General features: G+C 47.4%; 1 protein-coding gene and 1 pseudogene across 10 annotated transcripts in view; one reads left to right on the top strand and one right to left on the bottom strand.

Annotated features, from left to right (window-relative positions):
• Positions 1 to 23,963, bottom strand: part of MGAT5 (alpha-1,6-mannosylglycoprotein 6-beta-N-acetylglucosaminyltransferase) — a 374,663-nt gene that overhangs the window by 222,873 nt on the left and 127,827 nt on the right. For 5 of the 9 annotated variants that reach the window (XM_082465860.1, XM_082465859.1, XM_082465862.1 and 2 more), the window contains one exon: positions 14,142 to 14,524. In XM_082465860.1, the coding sequence (XP_082321986.1) occupies positions 14,142 to 14,382 (241 nt within the window). In that variant the 5' untranslated portion in view covers positions 14,383 to 14,524. The remainder of the gene's footprint in view (positions 1 to 14,141; positions 14,525 to 23,963) is intronic. The other 4 variants (XM_082465863.1, XM_082465861.1, XM_082465864.1 and 1 more) reach the window with 1 other exon arrangement.
• LOC309662761 (histone H3.3 pseudogene) lies at positions 19,814 to 21,545 on the top strand (annotated as a pseudogene). The gene has a single exon. The product of its transcript is annotated as a histone H3.3 pseudogene (transcript).

The following is a 23,963-nucleotide window of genomic DNA, read 5'->3' as shown; positions in this document are numbered from 1 at the left end:
TCAAAGAAAGATAGTCTGACTTGTACATGTGAGGAAAGCAGGAGGACCACAGGATAGCCATCTATGTGAACAGAATTCAGACTCACTTATGAATTGGGAGTGGGCCAGGGGAGTAGGACATAGTGTAGGCAGCAGGATGCAGAAAAGTCCTGAACTGAGACAAATGGGAAGTTGTCACCTTCCATTCTGCTGGGAACAGAGCACGCTCGCGCCGAACAGGTGCTCTGATCCAGCCAGGAAAGAAACACACACTGGATCAATCCACCAACCCCAGAGCACAGCCCATGACCCTCTCCACCAACAGGCATGCAGGCCTTCTATTTTGCCAGGTCAAGAGAGACACTCATCTGAACAGAAACAAAGGTGTGTGTGTGTAATTGACATGGAATTTTGCATTCTTGGTGGTTTACAGACAGCTTCACTGAAGCTGACTAAAAACTACGAACAGAAACAGAACCCACATCTTCATCCTGAAAGTCTGGTTCTATGTGCTTATTAGCATAATCTCAATCGTTCCACCACACCCAACACCAAACATCAGACTTCTTCACCACGTTGAGATCTGTAGCAGATTGTTCATTCACTCACTCTAATGAACATCCGACCAGGTCTATTTTTTGCTCTTCAGTGTGTACCTTACCCACAGGTAGTAAGACAAGCTGGCCATGACATTAGAGCAATTGGCTAAAAACATGATTATAACAAAGAAGGTTAGAAGGGAACTAAGTTCCTGAACGCCTACCACGTGCCATGCACATATATAAGGAATTCCATTTATCTTCACATTCTCCATGAAGCAGGTATGACTTCATTTTACAGAAGAGAAAACTGAGATTCACGGACAGAAAGTAATATGCTCATGGTTAAAGAGATACAAAATCGCAATGCAGACTCGACTCAGGTCTGCCTAATTCCCTGACATCTCAGTGTGGCCAGCCAGAAGTCAAGAGCCGGGCTGAAAAAAGAAACCAAGCATGACATTCAGTGACTTTCATCCACAACATAATGATCAAGGGCTTATTAGACTCTTAATCACTTCCTAGGTTTGAGCCCTCACTCTCCATTTTTGCATCCTTATTTGTAGGAGTTGAAAGCATAAGCCTACCTCTTTGGGGTTGTAATGAGGACTTAATGAGTTAATATTTATAAAATGTTTTGAACACTGCCTGGCACACAATAAACACTACGTAACTGTCTGTTACATAGATAAATAAAAAATAAAACCTTTGGAAAATGCTCTCATCCTTCCTAGAGAAATCTCTCCCTGAGTGATGCAAAGCTTTACCGTTTTATCCAAAGGGTCATGAGATCATTCCCCTCCGGGGGCTGCAGTCCCACAGTCAGCATGACTCACAGCCTGTCCGCGACACATCATTAGCTGGCGCAGATAGCAGGAGTCAGCCACCAGCTCTGCTCTTACGCTGAATCTAAAGCTCTGACCCCTTCTCCAGAGCTCTGAAGACTGCCAGAGGACAGTCACACAGACGGGGGCAATGGTGCCACTCGGGGGCTGTATTCACTGTAAAGAAACCACCCCTCACATAAATGATATCAATCTCCCCCATCTCCAGCCTCTTTGCCCAGAGCCTGAATTATCAGCCAAGGAGTCCATGTGCAAAAACGGCATTTAACTCTTCCCAGCAACTGTCATTAGCCAGACGCAGAGGCCCTGACCCTCCAGTTTGGGTTAACTCAGGGTTTCTCAACTTTGACACAATTGACACTTGGGACCACATCATTCTTTGCCGGGGGGGCAGAGGCTGGGAGAGGCTGTCCTATGCATTTAAGGTGTTCGGCAGCATCCCTGGACTCCAGCCACTAAATGACAGTAGCAATCCCCCCATGTGACCATCAGAAATGTCTCCAGACGTTGCCCATGTCTCCAGACTGCACCCCATTTGAGATTCACTGAATTAAGCACACTCCCCCAACCCTTGTCTTCCCCGCTGCCCTTCTGTGGAGATGTCCGGAGAGAATCTGGACAGAAGGGTTACGGGAGAGGGAATGAAGTGTGAGAACACAGTCACTAAACTGGCATTCTGTGTGACTTCCATGGTGGCACCGCTACAAATATGATGGGAAGTACAATGAGGGGAGGTGGGAGCGGACAGCAGCCTAGCTCATGCTGCAGGTCTCTTAAGGGCTGGTAACCTTTTACCTTTTTGTTAAAAGGTAACAGGACTACCGGACAGGGTCCCCCAACCCACAATTTTTGGTGGTAGTCACGGATGGCACACACCCTAGGTAGAATACAAAGTTGTCACATCAGCGTTAAGAAGATATTCTTCCTTGATTCTTAAAATACAGTCCATCAATAAATGTGACCCCCTATCTCTTGTTGACCCCCCCACATAGAGGGACCTTTTGTGACTGTGACATGGTACGAATAAAGGAATTCATGATGGCGATAAGATGTTGATGGTCACCATCACCACTACTGCCCCAATACTACTACTGCTGCTACTGTCACTAAGGTCGCTACTGCTGCTGCTACTACTATTGCTACTATTATTACTGCATTGTTGCCACGGCTCCTCCTCCAGCAGCACCACCAGTATCACTATTTATTGAGCCCTACGTGTCAGCTACTGTCCTAAGCACTTCACATGGATTAACTCACTTGATCCTGCCAAGACAATATGAGAACCGTGTGTCGTTCCCATCTCTATTTTACAAATGAGTAAACCACAGTACAGAGGGGTTAACTAGTTTGTCCCATGTGTCTGCAGATCCAGTGTCCAAACCCAGATAATCGGGTTCCAGACCCAACAGCTCTTACCCACTATGCTACAATGCCTCTTGAGGACCACTATGGACCTGCCGGCCAGCAAGCATCTCTGACCTGCTACTTCTGAACACACTTAGGAGGGATTAACTCCTGAGCTTCTGCCATGTGTTTGTGTTAAACCATATCCCAAGCACCCTCAAGACTCGCGATACCCCTGTGCCGTGAGCAGCTCCAACACTACAACATAATGAAGAACTTATCTTTCTATATCGTCTCCCTTAAAATGAAAATGGAATATAAGACTATCAAAACCTTGGCCTCTCTAGACACTTTACCTGGGTAGGCATGTTTTCTCTTCCAATGTGGGGGGAAAAAAAAAAAAGTTCATTTTCAACTCAAGCAGCTATTTGAGTCACAATTTCAAGGCAGTCCAACACAAGATAAAAGATACTGTGTCAACAAAACACACAAGGGCAAAGATGATCCCAAGCCCATCTTTGTATCCTTACCAACTGGCACAGTGCCTGACACATTAATCAGTAAGTGTGTGTTACCTAAATGAATAAGTGAATGAATAAATGAACCAACAACTAATGAACTACATTTAGTCTTCCCACAAAGAAGGCTTAATAAACTATACGTTTCTAAGTGATGAAATTGTTTCTCACCTTTGTATTTCACAGCTAAACCTGCAAAAATTGTTAAGAGTTTTATTGCAATTTTAAACTAATACCAGAGTATTTTTGTATGTTTTCGTCTTAATGTTAACCCATATATCTGATAAGACTGAACACCCAAGAATAATTTCTATACAGTTTAATAAAGAAATGAAGGTGAAAACATTCCTCCAAATTCTAGTATAATATTTTCATATTTATCATTGTGTTTTATAGTTATTACAGCCATAAACTGTATCCTCAGCAGGATTACAATTCCCAATTACTAACGGGCTTTTAAAATTTTGTTTGTGCTTCAAAGCCTCAGTAATAAAAATTTAATCCCAACATTACTACTGCAATTCTGCATTCCGAAAACTTACTGTACGTGATAAAGATGAGATCAAAGTAGGTGAAAACATTTAAAATGTCCCTCTGGGGAAAGGAAGCTTTCATTTCTATCATGCCAGGAGTTCTCTGATAAAGGGTGAGATCAACACAATCTCAGAACAGGTGCTCTGGCAGCTTCTGTAAATTTTCATTTCCTGAAAGCCATGACATTAACGATAAGAGGGGCTGGAAATTGCTGCCACATCCTTGAGCAGGACAGTCAAGGAGATATCACTGCCAGCTACACCTTCCCCCGTAGCTGGAGTCCAAGGAGATGAAATATCAGTAGAAAGGGGGTCCTGCTGGTGGAAAAGGATCTGTCAGTTTATAAGTCTATCAGCTAAAACTGTGAGACTGGGTGGTAAACCCTGATTGCCCAGATCAGCAAGTCAACTGAGAAAGGCCAGTGCTTGAGGCCAGTGCCTCAAGGCTGGTCCCACCCCATTCCCCCTGGGACACGCTTCCCAAAGCAGTGGTTCTCCAGCCTGCTGTCCCATCAGGCTTGGCTGTGGAGTCAGAGGTACCAGGTCCCATCCTCAAGCTGCTCAATCGGAACTTGCAGAACCTGCATGTCAAGGATTCTGGGCACACACAATCGAGAACTACATTTAAGATGCAGCCGCCACGATTCACCGGCACAGAACCAACTGGGCAATAAGCAAGGACTTACGGCGGAACTGCCAGAGATCATTTACATCTGTGCTTGTTCCGAATGCAAATCCTTCTCTACCATGGCCGTGTTTCCCGGCCCCCCAGCCCAGAGCAGAGCTCGAACAGCAGGACCACAGAGCAGATTCACTTGCTGCTCCAGAGAAGCCAGCAAAAGACAGGGCGCTAATGAGAAAGGAAGGTGCTAATGAAAAAAGAATTAACCCCAACCTCTCATTCCCACTGACTGCCAGGAATGTCAAGTTGCATCAGTTACATGTTTGAAAATTAATTTTAAAGTGACCTTTCCACAGAAAGATAATACGGTTAGAGTAATGACCAAAATACAGTCCATTCATTATGGACAAGGACACTCGAGACAGTGTTAGTTATAAAAGAGGACAGTGCTATTTATTATAGATAAGCAGTGGACACTACCCAAATACCCAACAAAACGGTTACACTACATGGTGTCCCTCTATTCCTAAAATGGAATAAATCGCTAGATTGGAGGCCAGATAGGGCAGAGAGCAGGTGTGCTCTGTCATCTCTGTTTACTGCCACAAGCTATTGACCTCAGGAGCTCAATAAATGTTTATTGAATGGTTGGATGAAAAAAGGAGAAGTGTATGGCCATTAAAAAAATTAAATGGATGGGGAAATAAAACAAAGATGAGTTCAAAAAGCTCTATGTAAAATATTCCAGTTTTAAAAAATAAGCATACACACATATATATCTGCATTTAAATAAAGGATGGAGAGAAATCAAATTTATCTGGTTTGGGGGTAAAGAGTATTTTATCTCTTATTCTTTATTTGTAAGAATGCAAAGCTGGGCTTGGGATCATCTCTGCCCTTGTGCGTTTTATGGACAGTATCTTTTATCGTGTGTTGAACAGCTTTGAAACAGTGACTCAAACAGCTGCTGGAATTGAAAATGAATTGTTTTTTCCTTTCACATGGGGAGAGAAAAGAAGCCAGCCCAGGAAAAGTGCCTGGAGGGTCCCAGGTTTTCGACAGCCTCATATTCCAGAAGCTCTGAATTTTCTATAAACGTTCACATCACTCTGACAATCACAAAGGCACGAAATGCTACCTGAAAATGCAATCAGTACTGTGTATTCTACCCTCGGAACTCAAGGATACTGGCCCTGATGTCCCCTCCCCCCTCCCAAGAAGCATCTCGGTCACTGACTCTCACTGCCTCATCTCAGCTGGGTTCTTCAAGCCCCCCGGTGGACGACTCACCGGCCCCTAAACTCACAAATATGCCCTTCCCCCTGCAGCTGTCACAGGCCGTCCAGGTCACCAAGGGAACAATCATCAACCAGTGAAAGAGCAGCTCAGAGGCTCGGTATCACTGACTGCCGTGCTCTCCGGGGTTAGCGGTACAGATTTAAGCTTTGACTTGAACTTGTACCTCGAAGTGAATGCTACTCCTGTGCTGGGGGAAGGGTCACTAGTATTTCAAGGAACTTCTAAGGCAGCAGAATCCGAGACAGAATCCTATCTAGGCCTGCGGAGGAGAGTAGCTGCTTTACGGAATTTGTAAACATCCAGAATGGAGTTCTTGGGCTGTTCTCTCCATTTTCCGAACACTTCGCCAGCTGCGTGGAATAGGACTCAAGCCAGCGTAGCCCTCTGTGCAGGAAAGGACTCAGGCTCTGGAAGGTCAAGTCCACCGTCACCCGTCGCCCCCAGTGACTCCAGGGCATCTTCCCTGTCGGGAAAGGGCAGCCGTAGCACAGCCCTCCCTGCTCACCGCCCACACCAGAAACCGGGCCCCAGTGGTGCCCACTTCAGAGACGAAGGGAGCTCGGCCACGCCCCACTTACCCCACACCACAAAGGAAAAGCTTTATCTTTTGAACAGGAAGACGATGACAACCACATGTCCCGTTTCCAGGATGCCGAAGTCACTCCGTGGAGCTAACACACCTTTGGGAAGGGACCCAGGGAAGAGCCACAGCACCTCCGCCTCGAGTTCAGAGCAGCAGGTCGCAGCCCTGGCTGGGGTGGAGGCCAGCATCGGTGCTGTCACAGCAGCCCAGGGGATGCTGGTGGGCAAGCCTCGGGCATCTTGTTTTATTAGCAGGGGGTGGCAAGCCTGCCTTCCTCCAGTTCACAGCTTATTTCTTCTCCTGTCTGGTCGGGCCCCGTCCCCTGTAAACCCTAAAAACCGCTACATAAACAGGTTCCTGAAGCCCCGTGTTCAAATGAATAGACAATGTCAGCTCTACATGGACAATTCTGGTTGGGTGGTAACTACTGCGGGTCCGGGTAGGCCAGGGTTAGTGATAACTCATAATAACGAACGCATGTTACTAATCTAAGTGCTTTGATACGCTCGGTCACGTGCAATCCCATGAGGTCAACAAGCCTATGAGGTCAGTGATATTATATCCTCTCTTGGACAAAAGAGGAGGCAGTCTTTTAAAACATCAGTGACTTGCCCAAGGTCACACATCTAGTAAGGAGACCTTCCACAAGCCACAACTAAACACGCGCCAGCTGCTTTCCAGAAGAAACAACGGTTCCCAAGTCAGGATCGTGCATAATAGCTACTTGGAGCCGCCCGGACACCAAGTCCATAGGGAATCTCTTCTTGTTTCCTGTCTCACTAAAAACATTACTGTGTTGCTGTGATTTTCTTTTTGTTTTTTTTGGCCGCACCCCTCGGCTTGCAGGATCTTAGTTCCCCGACCAGGGATCGAACCTGAGCCCCAACCACTGGACCGCCAGCGAGTTCCCACTGCGATTTTCAAATTAGCCTCAGCTGTAACTGTACTAGACAGAGTCAGGGTGGGAGGGACATTGCTGCCATTCACTCATGGTTCCTACTATGTGCCAGGCACGTGCTAAGGCCCTGGGGCACAGCAGGGAACAAAAGAGGCAGGACTCCCTGCTCTCTGGGGGCTTACATTCTAATGGGGGAGAGAGACGATAAGACAGTGACTGAGTCATGACAGGTAGTTTAAGCGTCATGAAGAATGAGAATGAAGTAGGGGTGCGGCCCTACTTCTGATAGGGACCCGAAGGAGAGGAGGGAGGGATCTCCCTGGAGGAAGGGCATGCAGGCGGAGGGAACAGCAAATGCAGAGCTCAGAGGCAGGAAGATGCCCAGCCATCCTCCAAAAGCTGGTCCCAGAAGACAGCTGCACTGCCAGGCAGCATGAGGAGGGTGGCCAGCTCTTCAGGGTGGCCGTGAGCTCTGCCCAAGCAGTTCTGGCAGAAAGAGCGCCAGGACGCGGCTGGGAAGGGGAGGAGCTACAGGGAAGATGAGGGACCTACGTCAGGGCAGGACTCTGAGGCAAATCCCTTTACACCTGTATCCCCTCCTCCCGCCAGGACCGGAAGCAGTGGTATGGCGTGCAAGGAAAGGGCTTGAGGACAAAAGGGGGTACAAGCGAGAGCCTCCAGTTCCTCCCGGAGACCCAGATTCTGATTGCACTCCCGTCTCACACACACCCGAGGTCCTCCTCAGACATCCAAACTGGGCTGGGCGTGCCCGTGAACTTGGCCTGGCTCTGATGGGGATGCTGGGTGGGCTGGTCTTCTACCGCAGGATCACTGGAAAAGCCCCAAGCCCCAAAGAGGCCCGTTTTTAGGTCCAAGCTTTGGAAAGCAGAGAGCCCTTTCCGGAATCACACCAGCCACGTCACTGTAGGGTAACCAAGTAACCTCCTGAGACACACCACAGAAAGCGCCCAGCTCTTTTTTCCCCTGTTGCGCTCCAAGAACAGTGTATTTCCCTCAAGGGCAGAGAACTTCTGCTTAGGCGATGGTGGTTTTCCACATCACCCAGCCCTCCAAAAAAACAGTCCCTTGATCAGATTTGGAGGAACAGAGGCAAAAAGAAAAACTTTAAACAATAAACCTTCACAGGCTTATCCAATGTTAAGTGTTTTCTTCTTTTTCATAGGAGAGGTGGAATGAAACACACGGACAAGCTCTTGTCCGACTCTCAGATCGTTACCTAGGTCTGCCACGCAGGATGGGGGCTACATTTTTGGAGCAGCCTCAGGCAGCCACGCCAGCATGACAGTGAGGGGCCCCCCACTGGCTTTTGAATAAACCCTAAACGGTGTTTATGTCTTGGAAATGGACATCGCCAGGCCGACAAGGGCCACAGAAGCCCAAAGCCGTTACCGCTCCACTGCCCCCTCGCCAGCAACCAAAAACTCCCCCCTGGTTCTCCACCCCTGTGTCCTTAAGGAAACAGAAAGAACTTCCTTCCTCTTGACCTCCCTGTGGAGGTGACAGTGGACAACAGGTCAGGGTCACGGCCGGCGCCAGGCAGGGGCAAGCCAGGCCAGACTCCCTTGCAAGAGCATTCGTCTTCCTCATCCCCTCCCCCTCTTCCATCACACTGAGACCACAGCCTTCAGGGCCTCGGTACCCACACCCTCTTCCTGATCCTCCCACATCAGCACCGGCCACGCTGCCCTGTGCTCACCTTGTTCCAGCTGCAGCAGCCTCTGCTCTGCTCTTGGAGTGCGCGTGAGGCCTTAGGACCTGGCACACACCCCGCTTCACCTCAACCTCCCGCCTCCCACCCCACCCGGCAGCTCCTCGGCGTCACTTGGGCTAAAACACACCTCCTGGGCTTCCCTGCTGGTGCAGTGGTTAGGAATCCACCTGCCAGTGCAGGGGACACGGGTTCGAGCCCTGGTCCGGGAAGATCTCACAAGCCGCGGAGCAGCTAAACCTGTGCGCCACAACTACTGAGCCTGCGCTCCAGAGTCCGCGAGCCACAACTACTGAGCCCATGTGCCACAACTACTGAAGCCCACACGCCTAGAGCCCGTGCTCCGCAACAAGAGAAGCAACCGCAATAAGAAGCCCGCGCACCGCAACGAAGAGTAGCCCCCGCTCACCACAACTAGAGAAAAGCTCGTGTGCAGCAACGAAGACCCGACGCAGCCAAAAATAAATAAAATAAAATAAATAAAATAAATAAAAAATAAAAGACACCTCCTGGGAGAGGCCTTCTTTGACCTTCTCCTCCAAAGTAGCTCCTCAAGTACTTTTTAAAAAATCCCATCTCCCTGGGTCATTTTTCTTCCTGGAATTTACTGCTATCTGTCATTCTCTTGTTTATCATTTCTCCCCCCAAATGAGTGCAGCCTCCGTGAGAGCAGGGACCCTGTCAGTCTTTCCCCAGCTGCGCACACAAAGCATCGACAGCACTGACAGACACCAGCCCACGGCACAGACGTCGCCCAAAGTGCCAGGCTGGAACGATAAGAGCCAATCCCGGGGACAGTCTAGGCCCAAGGAGCTCAGGGAACCAGGAGACAGGAGGTAAGGCAGAGCAGGTGTACAGACCTGGAGGCCAAGGGGGAAGCAGGCAGCAGGGAAACAGAATATTGGTGGGGGGCTGGCAGAGAAGCTGAGGGCTCATAGCTGATTCAGCCTGAGCTGGTGACCACTCCAGGGCAGAGCGTCCCAGCGCCCAGAGAATCAAGTAGGTGAGAAAAGTCAAGGTTAATAAGGTGTGGATGTACCCCTGGGTGGGGGAGGGGTGTCTCTCATCATCCTAGATTTCTATTCCTGCTACTTTGAGAACACAAGTGGACCAGGCCTGGCCTGTTAGATAAGAGGTGATCACTGGGCATCAGAATTTGGGTCAGGCCGTTGGAGACAGAGATCAATTCACCCTAGAAACAAGCACAGCATTGACTCGGCGAGTGACACCATTCGTGACGCAACGCCCGAGAAATCACAGACAGGCATGGCCCTGCCACGCGGGCCTGGGAGATGCAGCAGAGGCTGAGCTACAGACGGCTCTGGCTCCACATGCTCCTCTCCCCAATGACAGAGAAGCACCCAGAAACGCCCTCCAGACCCCAGGAATGAATGCTGCGACTGTTTCACACGGGCTGCCCGGGCTATCTTCCAGGCACTACTTCTGAATGACCATATCCCAAAAGAAAGTCAGAAGTCTCTCTTCAAATCACCAGAATGAGGATGGAGGGGGGGGGGGGGGGATGCCATTTGAAAGTTCTTCTACTGTTGTTTAAGGACTAGTCAAACGAACAACCAACAGCAGCTGCATGTCAGAGACTGACAAACATTTCTGGCAAAGGACCAGACAGTAAACATCTCAGGCTTTGCACTCTCTGCAGCAACTACCCAGCTCTGGGATTGTAGCACAAAAGCAGCCACAGACAACACATAAGCAACGGGGTGCTGGGTTCCAAACCCATATGAAAACAGGAGGATCCGGCCCAAGGCCATGGGAGTCCTGGGAAATTGTTGAGTCAAGGAGGGACACGATCGCACGAGTGTTTTAGAATGAACTATGGAGACTACTGAAAGGTGGAGTCAGCACACTTGAGATGTTATGTGAAATAAATACTGGTACTGTCACGTTTCTCTGTCATTACAGTTGTTATAAACAAATGGCAGTGTTTGTGTTTCAATGAAACTTTATTTACACAGACAGGCAGAGCTCCAAATATGACCCACAGGTCATGGTTTGCGGAACACTTCTGCTCTAGCATCTCAAGTCAGGAATTTTAAACTAAAATCAGCTACTACGATTCTTCAAACACCTGCCACAGCTACTTAAGACAAATTTGTAGCACATTAAGAGCCTCTGATTATACCAATACGGGATGGGAGAAGGAAGGTTTTGGTCTATTAACTGGATTCATTCAAACCAGACACAGGTCCCAGCCACAGAAGGTTAGCTCTTCACTGTTCCACAGCAGACATCCAGGCAGTGCTCTGTACCTGGGCTGCATCTGTGGCAGAAAAAGAGACTGCAAACCAATGACTCACACATCCTCATCCCCACTCCATCAGCCCAGCTAAACCACTGTACATCCGGCAGTCTCCATACCTCCATCTGACACATAACAGCACCCACCAGCGCTGCCTGGCAATTGACATGCCCACGACTGCTAGTGATGGATTCCAGGGGAAGCACACATCATCAGAACGGCTCTCCAGCTTTCCAGGACTGGCTCTGGACTATACCATCTGGCTCAATCCCAGTTGTTGATACCCAGAGCTGAGAACCAGGGAGAACTAGCCTGGCAAATCTTAAACAATAAAGTCCAGTTATCTGCTTAAGGACTTCCCATAAGAAGATGCTGTTAGATGGGGTTTGCTGTTTCCAGGCTTCATGCAGTGGTTCTCCAAGGTGGGGAGGAGGGAAGTTTTGCCCCCCAAGCCCGGAGACGTTTTTGATGCTACTGGCATCTAGTGGGTAGAGACACCAGAGATGCCGCTAAACGTCCTACAAGGTACAAGCAGTCCCCCACGCACAGAATTATCCGGCTCCAAACATCAATAGTGCTGAGATGAGAACCTATGTCTGGGTAAGATTTCATCACATGATGATCCCCAAACCTCAAGCACTAATGCACAGTCCAATTAAATTCCCGAAACTCAGCTCCAAAGACCACTTTGATTGGCATGTCGAGTTGATTAGATGAAAGAGAAAAATACGTTAGACTTGCCGATGGGGCCGTTTGGTTGTTTCTTTGTTGTTTTTGAGGAGAAGAATTATTTTGCTAAGGTTCGTCTGTAAACGGAGGAAGTTGAAATAAATTTCTGTAGTTTCTCTGAGCTCCAAAGTCCTATGATTACAAGCATATACAGTGGTTCATATTCTAACAGACTACTCTGGGGTTTTTGATATCTTTCTAAAAAACATACTGTCTCGGTCAGGCTGAAAAGCTAACACCACCAGATCATTGCTCTTTAGAGTGTGGAGGAAACCCACCCTGTGAGATGCTTAGCAGTACACAAGAAATAAAACCGGTCGAAACAACTAGAAAAAATAAAGTCTATAAATTTACCATTCATGTGGCTTCTTACTTCCCACGGTAAAGGTTTGAGAGAGACTGAGATAAACAGAAGGAGGAAGTTACTACAGGACTAGACCTCTTTCCCTCCAAATGTGTAACGTGGAATGCACTGAACCAGAAACTGAAAAACGGCATCTGTTTCACTTGTGACATTTACTTGTAACCCACTGGTAACACCAACGATGACAATTTGCTTTGTCTTTTTCTGGCGGTTTACCTATAATATTTGGGAATTATTACAGAAGATCGAAGTCAATGAGTAATTTAAAACGCACCCTCTGAAAAACTACCTAGCTGTTTTTCAAGGTCAGCTCTCAAAGAAGTCTCATTTTTTGATCCATTAGATCGAAAAAGGTGACATTTTATTTAGACATATTAAAAACCAGTGCCTTACAAATCTTGAAGGAATAGATTAAAGGCAGACTGTGTGATCATTCAAATAGTAGGCACTGAAAAAGAATGTCCACATTGTATGTTAAAAGCAACCATTTCCTCCTTACCAAAAAAAATATATATATGTATATAATTTTTATATCTATATATTTATAAAATTAAATTAATTAATTATATATATATATAATTTAAAAATAACCAAGTTTCCTGGATCCTTTTGAAAAGAAAAAATGTATTTGTAACATTGAGCATGATTTCCTATGTTTAAACTCAAGCTTCAACCTGTGGCTACACATTTTCAGGAATCATCATTTGACCTCTGCATACTTCAAAGACCTTGAATGGGTCACAAAGTAGAACATCGAACTTTCCCACCTCGCCCAGCTCCACTCTTCTATCTGATTTATAGTATACCTCAGATCTCAAACCCTGAGGCCACTGAAGTCTCCATTCAATGACCAGAACTGTCACTGCACAGTAACCGAGGTCATCTTCTGTGGATCAAGTCCACTCCAATACTCGGTGACCACAGGAGGGCTGGGACTTGGATTCTCCAAAATACAGTCTGATCCAAATTTCATTTGCAATTTTCGTTTTGTACTTGTGTATGTTTTTGTAAATATTTTATTTACACAAACATATACATACATATGTTTGTGTGTATATATATATAATGTGTGTATACACATATATATCAGAAAGATAGACACTGAGATGTTAATTGTGATCACTTTCTACAGTAGTAGATCTATATGTGATTTTCCTTTTTCTTCTTGATTTTTTTTTTTTTTGCTTGTCTACAGCTTCCAACTTTTCTATATTAAGCCTAACTTTTGCTGAAAGAAAAATAAGTAATACTCCATACGTGTATTTTTTTTCACTCAACCTCATTTCAAAACGGATTTCAAGCACCTGACAAAAAAAGCAACGAGTACAGAAAGATTTCTTTCAAAGTGAGGGCAACCGGACACAAGAGCAAGACACAACAGCGGTAAACTCTGAGGAAGCCAAAGGTTAAAGCTATCAGTCAGCACGTAAGCCCTGATGTCCCTGCATTACTGGCCAGAGGGAGGCACGCGTTCGGCTCTGAGTTTCTTGGCGTCCGTAGAACATTCTTCCCCACCCTCCTTACCTCACCCCCACCAGCCCTAATTAAGGTTTGTTTAGGGAACGATAATGAGAAGATTTTTCTGCATTCCCTGATCATGCCCCCAGATGAGATCATGCCGTCCAGCAAGGAGGAGGAGGCAGCTGCAGATACAACCAACAGAGCGCTAACCGGGAAGCCCCACTGCTCCTGGCGCTAAAGTGTCAGCGTGTACAAGAGGTCAGAATCTCCCAAAGGGCGTAGCTTTAACTTTTTAAAAGCGTCCCTGTGTGTGCAGTTTATCGCCATGAAGGTAGTGGCGAGGGATATACTCAATCCATGACCAAGTCTGAGAGCCTCTGGGGTCCCTTGGAGGCAAAGCCACGCTCGACGGAGGAGCCGCGGCACTGCAGCGCTTACCGTAAGCTGTCATGACCCCCGCGTAGGGCCCATCCACCACATTTCTGTTTTCTTCTGCCAGCGCCTTGATGTACCTCTTGCTGAGGTCCAGGATCTGTTCCCGAAGCATGGAGCTGCTCTCGGGCTGAGTCCTCTGCTGGATGGTAAAATGCAAGAGCATCATACCCCAGATAAAGCCAAAAGTCACGAGGAAAAAGCCCAGCTTCTGAGAGGACAGCTTCCACGGAGTAAAGACAGCCATTGCTCTCCGGCAACTTCACCTGCCCCGGGCTCTTACAGTGTGGAAAGGAGACACAAGTTCATGGTGTAGGCTGGGCTTGTGGGTTTCTTCGTCTCACTCGGGCTCCTGCGTCAGCCGATTTCCTTTCCTCGTTTCCATCCTGCTGTGAAGAAGGGGGAAAGTTAGCAGAGTCGTTGTGGCAAAACACAGTGAAATAAACCAGAGCCTTGTTTTCACCCAAATAGCTCTAAAATGTGAACTTCCTTTCTTCTTAATCCGCCAGTTCCCTATCTTATGTTATGATTCGGGATCTGTAAACGGAGAGGGGAAATCTGGCTGGGTGACGAAAAGCTGTACAAATACGGAGGGGGGAAACGTGTGCCTGCACACATTCACAGGTGTAGCGGGGCTGTTCCAGTCTGGACCAAGTTCAAAACAGGAAGCTTGTTGTGCAAGGTGGGGAGGAGATGGAAGGAGATTTCACTGAATGTCAGCAAAAACCCAAGTGGAGGGTGGAGTCCTGTCACCACCGGGCACTTCTGTGCCTCTGAAACTTGAACTTACAAAGTCATCATTATGTGCTCTAGCAGGGATTAGAGCCCGCAGCTGGAGAGGTGAGCCAGAAAGTGGATGCCCCCGGCGGGTAATCAGACAAGGAAAGGGGAGAGAGCCCCCCGTATTACTTAAGCACGGCCAGCTTTCAGTAGCAGTGTCCACAGCTGAGCTGAATGCCTCGGGGCCACCAGGTGGCCTCGCCCTAGGCACCAGCACAGAGAGGCTATGCCAGGGGTACCCAGCCATCTTTCCGTGCTAGCTACCACGAGTGAAAGCTGCACCGCACTCCTCACTTGCACACTTCAGCACAGGAAATGCGGGGCACACGATGGCCTGCTTTTCTGTGGTTCTCATTTTCACTCACACCATGGGACAAAACGCGAGGTTAAAAGCCATCGTTTTGATACGAATGCAGCCAGATCCTACCTGGTACCAGCACGGGCTGGACAACAAATGGCACCGTTTTTTAAGCAAAGGCTGAGCATGACCTCCTACGAGGAACTAACCCAGGATGTATTCAGAGTGTGCCTATGTTTCAGATCAAAGGATTCTTCTTCCTAAGTAGCCTAAGAAGAAATGACAATGGGATCCTGGGACAATTAGCTTTCAGCGTCTGCAGTGCAGCGGATCTGTGTTGGTCTTCCTCTCTCACTCGTTTCCTCGCCTATCAACAGAGGCATCAGTACCTGGTGGTACCTCTGCTGATAGTAAATGATAAATAAATTCTAGTCACGTCCCAGGCACTGTGATAGATGCTGTCTGTGCCTTAGTTCATTGAATTCTTGAAAGAGCCCTATACGGTAAGAACTATTAATACTATCACGTCTGTTTTATAGATGAAAAAACAAGGACACAGGGAGACTAACTTGCCAAAGGTCAGCCAGCTACGTGGCAGAGGAGGAATAATCTAGGGATAAACCAGCCCAGGAGTCAGTAAACCACACCCTGCCTTCCTAGGCCATCCTTCCTCCCCAGTTTCTTTATGACCAAGAATGGTCTGTACATGCTTAAAGGGCTGTGAAAAGCAACAAAGAATATGTGACTGAAATCTTACGTAGCTCAAACGCCTGGAACATTCACTCTTGGCCCTTAACAGAAAAAGTTTACCAACTGCTGAATCCTAGGCCGGCGGTTCTCAAAGTGGGTCCCTAACTCAGCAACAGCGGGGAGCATCAGTGAGAGATGCCCATCCTCAGGCCCCACCCCAGACCAACTGAATCAGCAACTGGGGGCGGTGGCGGGGAGGGGTGTCCAGCATCCTGTGTTTCAATCAGCCGTCCAGGCGATTTTTTGTTGTTGTTTTTTTTGGCTGTGTTGGGTCTTCGTTGCTGCGCGCGGGCTTTCTCTAGTTGTGGCGAGCCGGGGCTGCTCTTAGTTGCGGTGCATGTGCTTCTCATTGTGGTGGCTTCTCTTGTTGCAGAGCACGGGCGCTAGGCGCACAGACTTCAGTAGTTGTGGCACGTGGGCTCAGTAGTTGTGGTTCGCGGGCTCTAGGGCACAGGCTCAGTAGTTGTGGCGCACGGGCTTAGTTGCTCCGCGGCATGTGGGATCCTCCCGGACCAGGGCTCGAACCCGTGTCCCCTGCATTGGCAGGTGGATTCTTAACCACCGCGCCACCAGGGAAGCCCGTCCAGGCGATTTTGATGACCACTCAAGTTTGACAGCCCTGGATGCAGGCAGACGGATGCCATCACGATGCCACGCCACCGCACTGGCAATCAATGCGGCGGGGGCTCCCTCTAGCCCCCCTTTAGCACATAAGTTCCTCTTGCCCATTGCTCTCCACTGTGATGTTCCTCCCCAGTCTGAAGTTGTAAAACACTTGTCTGTCTACCTTGCTTTTTTACCAGTTTCTGTGTAGGATCCATGACATCCTTTAAGAGACTCCCCCGCTTATGTTCTCAGAGACAGAAAGTGGCCCAAGGGGCACAAATAAAATACCTGTGGACTGAATGAGCTTGTCACCCAGGCACTGTGGCACTTCATTCAGCCCTTCTAACGTGGACCAGATGAAAGGCACCTGCCATCCACTCCTTCTACAAGGATACACTGAGCAAGGACCCACTTGTTGTCATCAGGCCCTGGGGACTGAACTGGGAACAAGACAGTGCTCCCACCCTCAAGGGGCTGACGCTTTAAAAGCCACCCCTCTAACCGGCGCTGCCCTTAGTTCCCCAGGAAATGTCTGGACTTCCTTTTCGATAACCCACACCAGTTAGCCGATGTCACCCCAAGGCTGAAGGGATTTTCCCAGAGCAAGTAAACGAGGTGCTGTACCAAGAAAGACAGTCTCTGGTAATTTTCTTTTGTTATTTTAGGAGACAGCCGCATGTGCAGACAGGAATTACCTGTCAGCTTTCAGACAGGAAGCCCTGCTCCGCTTCCTCGATGAACCCCCCTGAAGAAGCTGCTCAAGGCTGCAAAGTTTAAGCAAAGGGAAGACCAGGCTCAAGAACTGAGCAAGGACCCAGTACAAGGTGGCGCACTTCTCTGCCTTGGCCCTGGGGACAGTCAGGACCACCCAGGTGGTGCATTTGAGGGGCAAAAGGATGGTCAAGAAACCCAGTCGTGGTTAAATTTTTCCAGCTCAGAGACATAAAAATGTGGAGTGAAAACCTCTAAGTTCAGAGCACAGTTCTGACTATTGAGGGCCCAGATTTTAAGTGACTACAGAACTGCCAGAAATATTCCTTTCTCCAACGGAATCCAGAGTTTGAAATAACAGCATCTATATCAGCACACACACACAGAATTAAATTGGAATCCATCTCTACAATTCCTACTAGAAAGAAAGAATTTAAAAAGACTTTTCAAAATCATCATTAGGGAGACATCCCTAACTGCAACAGTAACAGGACAATAATAGGACAGCAATCCGTACCAGAGGGTGTTGGTGCCATGAAGGGACTTAATGATAATTATCAGTCATGGCCATGATAGTAATCAAGAGGCCACAGAACAATAGCCATCAAAATGTTGTCAGTCGGGCTAAAAATCTGCCTGCCTCCTGATCTCCTAACAAACAGCTGGATCCTCTCCCAAACTGGATTCAGTAAGGCACAAAAAGGGCTACACAGTATATCTCAAAAGGTCTTGTTGCCAACCAGAGTAGTGACAGCCCAGGGCCATGGCTTCATCTATCCTCGTCCAGAAAGAAGTTTGTACCGAGTCTGTTCCTAATATGTTAAGCTTCTAGATTCATCACGGCCACTAACCACCCTAATATGCATCTCCTCTATTCCTGTACTTGTGAGCAGCGAGCACTTCCTCCCTTCCCATTCACTCCTCAACAAAATGTGATCAAAGATCTGGGGCAAGGAAATGCACCTTAATTTCAAAAATAAAAGTATATGAAAAGACACTCAACATCATTAGCCATTAGGGAAACGCAAATCAGAAGCACAAAGATACCAATTCCCATCCATCAGGATGGCTATAATCAAACAAGACAGATAAGAACAAGTGTTGGTGAGGATACAGAGACATGAGAATCCTATATATCCTGTGGGTGGGACTGTACAATGGTGCAGCCGGTGTGGATAACCGTCTGGCACTTCCTCAAATGATTAAACAGACAGTTATCATATGACCCAGCTAACTCCACTCCTAGGAATTCTCCCGAAAGAAATAAAAGCATGTGTCCACACAAGAACTTATACATGAACGTTCACAGCAACATTATTCATAATAGACAAAAAATGAAACAACCCAAATGGTCATCAACTGACAAGTGGATGACCAAAATGGGACAAACCCATACAACGGAGTTCTATTCGTCAAAAAAAAGAAATGAAGCACTGATACATGCTACAACATGGACGGTCCCTGGAAACATCATGCTAAGTGAAAAAGGCAAAAAGGCAGTCACAAAACACCACATATTGTATGATTCCGTTTATATGAAATGTCTCGAATAGGCACATCTCTAGAAGTAGAACTTAACAAGAGTAGTTTCTTAGGGCTTGAGAGGATGGGGGAACTGGGAGGTGACAACTAAGGCCTGCCAGGTTTATTCTGGGTGGTAATGAAAATGTTCTAAAATGGACTGTGGTGATGGACGCACAATTCTGTGGATATTCTAAAAAAAAAAAAAAAAAAAAACCAACACTGAATTATATACTTTAAATGGGAGACTTGGATGATATGTGAAACATATCTCAATAAAGCTGTTATGAAAAAAAAAAGCAAGCAAGCAAGCCCACCTCCCAAGTTGGGGTAGGAGGAGAAGCTGAACTTGGAGACAGGCAGATAAGCCTCGGGGGAGCACTGTGGCCCCAGCGAGAAGCCACCCTTCCCCCACTGCCCACAGCACAGCCGAGGTAAGGTTGTGCCCTTACTAAGGGCTGACCACAGGCCCAGCACCAGAAGGAAATTACGCAGAGAAATGTGCCAGCCCGTCTACCAGACACAGCTGCCCTTCCCAGCTCTGGATCAACCTCCCGGGCCACCCTCTGAGGCAAGACCTGCTTTGCCTGCCAGATGCCAATTTCTCAAACCACTTGGGGATGCTCTCAAAAACAGCCCCATACCAACGGGGTCAAAGCCGGACTGATGAAGCAGTGAAGAAGTTCCTTCAGAGGCCCATCCACCATCCTTGGAGGACCACTTCTTACATCAGGACCTGTGTCATCGGAGCACGGATGAGGCTGGAAATGCCCATCCCTTCAGGAGCGATGTCAGCCCCAACCGGAGAGATGTGATCTTTTCCTCACTGCCCACAGGACAATCTCGACACAGCTTGCCGGCCCCACATTCCCATGGGTAGCACTGCTTGAACTTAGTCATTCACACACCTCTGCTGTCCTACTATGGACCACCCCATCTTCCCACCTGTCTTTAGATGGTGGCTGTCAGGGCCTACCTCTCGCCTCACCCTCGGCAGCAACATTCAAGAAACCCTAATTGCGTTCGCAGCCGCCGTCGTGCGGTGGTCGCTCTCCAACGCCGGCGCCGCCTAGTCTAGCTCGCCGAGCTCCAGCCAAAGGGGAATAGGGTGAGGGAGGAGGTCTCTATACACCATGGCTCGTACAGAGCCGACTGCCCGCACATCCACCGGTGGTAAAGCACCGAGGAAGCGACTGGGTACGAAAGCCGCTCGCAAGAGTGCGCCCTCTACTGGAGGGGTGAAGAAGCCTCACCATTACAGGCCCTGCTGATTCGCAAACTCCTCTTCCAGCGTCTGGCGCAGGAAGTTGCTCAGGACTTCAAAGCAGATCTGCACTTCCAGAGTACAGCTCTTGGTGCTTTGCAGGAGGCAGGCGAGGCCTCTCTGGCTGGCCTTTTTGAAGACACCAACCTCGGAGCTATCCATGCCAAATGTGCAACAATTATGCCAAAAGACATCCAGCTAGTGTGCCGCATACATGGAGAACATGCTTAAGAATCCACTCTGACGGGAAACATTTCATTCTTTAAAAAAATATATTCTCTTCTTCCTGCTACTGGTAGTTCTGAACGTTAAATATTTTTTTTCCCACGGGGTCAAAAGGTACCTAAGTATATGACTGTAAGTGGAAAAACAGGGGGCGACAGAAATCAGGTACTGGTAGTTTTTCCATTTTCATGTGTGTGTGAATTTTTAATATCAATGCAGGGACATGAAGCATTAATGCAAGTCAAAATGTTTCCGCGAACAAGTTTCAGCAGTTCAACCTTGTAACAATGATAAATAAACCTGTTAAATTTTTCTGGACAGTGCCAGCATTTGGATTTTTTTTTTTTTTAAAACAGGTAAATTTCTTACTGACTGAAACTAAATGGTGTTTGTAGCGTTTTTATCATACAGTGGACTCCATCCATTCACTATACTTTTCTAACCGAGGTGTCCTACATGCAGGTACATATTTTGAATGTTGTCTGTCTTCTGTGCTGTTCCTGTAAGTTTGCTATTAAAATACGTTAAACTAGAAAAAAAGAAAGAAAGAAATCCTGAGTCTGCTGTGCTCATCCACGTTGCCTTGGAAACCCCACCCGTCTCACAACTGAACCCCACATCCTGCCTAACACCTCCCCTGGCTCCCTGGACTGAGGAGGGCTCCTCCTGCTTGGGGCTCTCCCAGCAGTACGTGCTCTTCCTCAAGAGCTTACCTACTTGCTCTGTCGGACGATCTTTTCTTTCATTTCTCCGTAAGCTCTCTAAAGACAGGAAGTGCCAGGAATGGGACTGCCTTGCACACCGGGGACGGTCATTATGTGTTTGCCAGATGAGAAAACAGGATGATGGGGATGAGATGATGAAACACAAATGAGCCGTGACCTCCAGGGCCACCTCCTGGTGTGAACCACAGAGAAGCCAGGCACCCCGAGACTGTAAGTTAACCTCACCTTTTGGGAGTTTTTAACCCTAAGATCTGTCACATAGCAGTGAAGGATCATTATGCCCTTGACTAGACGGGGTTAAACTAAAGGGGAGATGGTGGTAGATGGGTACTAAAAGGGAAAAAAAAAAAAAAAAGGAAAAACAGCTTCAGAAGATAATTCTAGAAGGCGCAGTGACTGTGGGACCAAAATGATGTCCAAGACAAGGGATGAGAGGGGAAACAAGTTGAGGGGAACTCTGGAGGAGGCTGTTGGTTTCATCACTGGGTATCCGAGATGGTGACAGGAAAAGATGAGAAGGGTGATGAGGGGCAACTGAATGAACTCCTGCATCCAAGGCCTGGAAACCTCTGATCCACAGCTAGTCCCGCCCATCAGCAGCGGTGGGATCCTAGGCAAGTCTGTCTCAGGTTCTGCCTAAGTAAAATGGGGAAAGTTGGAGAACCACAGAACATTGTTAAGCTAGAATGAATAGGGGGGCGACTGATCCTAGTTATTGGTTTTCGAACTGTGTTCCGAAGGACTTCAGGGTCCCCAGAGACGTTTCCGAGGTTCCACAAATGTTTTAATTTGAATTTTGTTTCCGTTGTTTAAAGTATCTTCTCTTAAAGCAACTGGTTAGAAAAAGTCTTACACTATAGAGATTCTCAACACAACTTCCACACACCTCTGTATGTGGAGTCTGAACTTTGAAATCCTACGCTAATTTGCTCAGGAAAATTAATGCTTGGCAGTGGTCTTGTTTGCTTAGTTGTTTTATAGAATTCAGGTCCACATATCTACTCATGTAAAACGGCACGACAGCAAACAGTATGAGACCCTGATTAAATGCTAGATGAGGGTCAGTCATAAACTGTAAGCTTCAAAGACATTTGTCTGATCACTCCTAATTATAAGTAGCAATAACAGTCTTTAGAGAATGCTAATGACTCAACTCTGAAACAATTTCCTACTACTTCTCTTTCCAGCCTCAGCACAAATTTACATTAAGAGCAACTTAAGAGTGCTTGGAAAACTGTGTTAAAACAAAAACACTAGCCATTAACATCTGCTCTCAGGGTGAATCTGGACTTCCACTATTTTGCAACCAAAATGCGGCACAGAAATCAACTGTGTGCTAACCTTGACGTGCGTGCACACCATCTCACCACTCCCGACTCTGCTCACCAGAGCAGCTCACTGGCCTCGTCATCGACTTTAAAAGGAAGTAGGATAAATTAAAATGTATAAAGTACCTTCATGCAGACTGGGACACTACATGAGATCTTGCTTAGGAACATAATAACCAAGTACAAACTCTTGATTCACAGAGAAGGACACTGAGGTCCCGAAAACGTTATGTTTTCCAACTAGAGTCAGAATCAAACCGTAACTCAAGTCCTGCTTCCTGATCCGATTTGGTCTCCACCACACCAAGCTGCGTCTCTCAGCTGCCTGCAGAAGCTCAAAATGGCAGCGACTTATCAATATGAAACACCAACCAGAAACCACAGTCTGGTGACAGTAAGGAACCGTGAGTCTACTGCGATGTCCCATCAACCTCGAGGAGCTGGGAGAATCAGCAGACGAAAGGAAGAAAAACATACATTCACAGAACTACTGGTGCAAGGCAGGCAGATGGCCTAGGCTGGGGTGGGAGTCTTGCTCTAAATATGGTGTCTTCTGTTGTTAAAAGGAGAAACTGAGCAGGAGGGAAGGACAAGCAAAGCAGCCTTTTCTTCCGAAATAAGCCCAAATTCCTGGGAAGATGCTAGAGGCTAGATGCTCACTCCCTGGACGGCTCGGTGCCACCAAACTGAAGCCAGCGCTCAGACCCGCTCGGCAGCAGCCCCCAGACCCGCTCGGCAGCAGCCCCCAGACCCGCTCGGCAGCAGCCCCCATCCGAGGCGTGAGTCCCTGACAGCTGTGCTAGCCACGAGCTCTCCTCCCAGCCTGCGGCGCAAAGGAGCCCAGGAACCAGCGGTGGTGGGGATACTGCTGGAACACGTATGGACGGGCCCCTTCTCTTCCACTTTCCTGACTCGGTTCTCTGACAAATTCTGGGCCTTTATAAACAGGAAAAACACATTCAAAGTGAAAAAACAGCCTGTTCTTTTTAGAACCAGCTAAACAAGTCTTATCTTGAGTCACTAACCAAAAGACACCCGCTAAAACAACACACCTTTGCTATTCTCGAGACCGGGGGAGGAGGGGTGGCTGCTTTCTGATGCCTGGGTCTTACACGCTCCATCCCTTTTATTTTATTTTCTTTTGTTTTTTGAATTTTATTTTATTTTTTTTTTATACAGCAGGTTCTTATTAGTCATCCATTTTATACACATCAGTGTATACATGTCAATCCCAATCTCCCAATTCATCACACCACCACCACCTCCACTGTTCCCCCCTTGGTGTCCATACGTTTGTTCTCTATATCTGTGTCTCAACTTCTGCCCTGCAAACCAGTTCATCTGTACCATTTTTCTAGGTTCCACATATATGCGTTAATATACGATATTTGTTTTTCTCTTTCTGACTTACTTCACTCTGTATGACAGTCTCTAGATCCATCCACGTCTCTACAAATGACCAATTTCGTTCCTTTTTATGGCTGAGTAATACTCCATGGTATATATGTACCACATCTTCTTTATCCATTCGTCTGTCGATGGGCATTTAGGTTGCTTGCGTGCCCTGGCTATTGTAAATAGTGCTGCAATGAACATTTGGGTGCATGTGTCTTTTTGAAT

This window comes from Balaenoptera physalus (assembly GCF_965194825.1).
Source record: "Balaenoptera physalus genome assembly, chromosome: 6".
Lineage (NCBI taxonomy): Eukaryota > Metazoa > Chordata > Mammalia > Artiodactyla > Balaenopteridae > Balaenoptera > Balaenoptera physalus.
The sequence above is the reverse complement of the archived record's forward strand: the minus strand, read 5'-3'. Positions and strand labels throughout refer to the sequence as shown.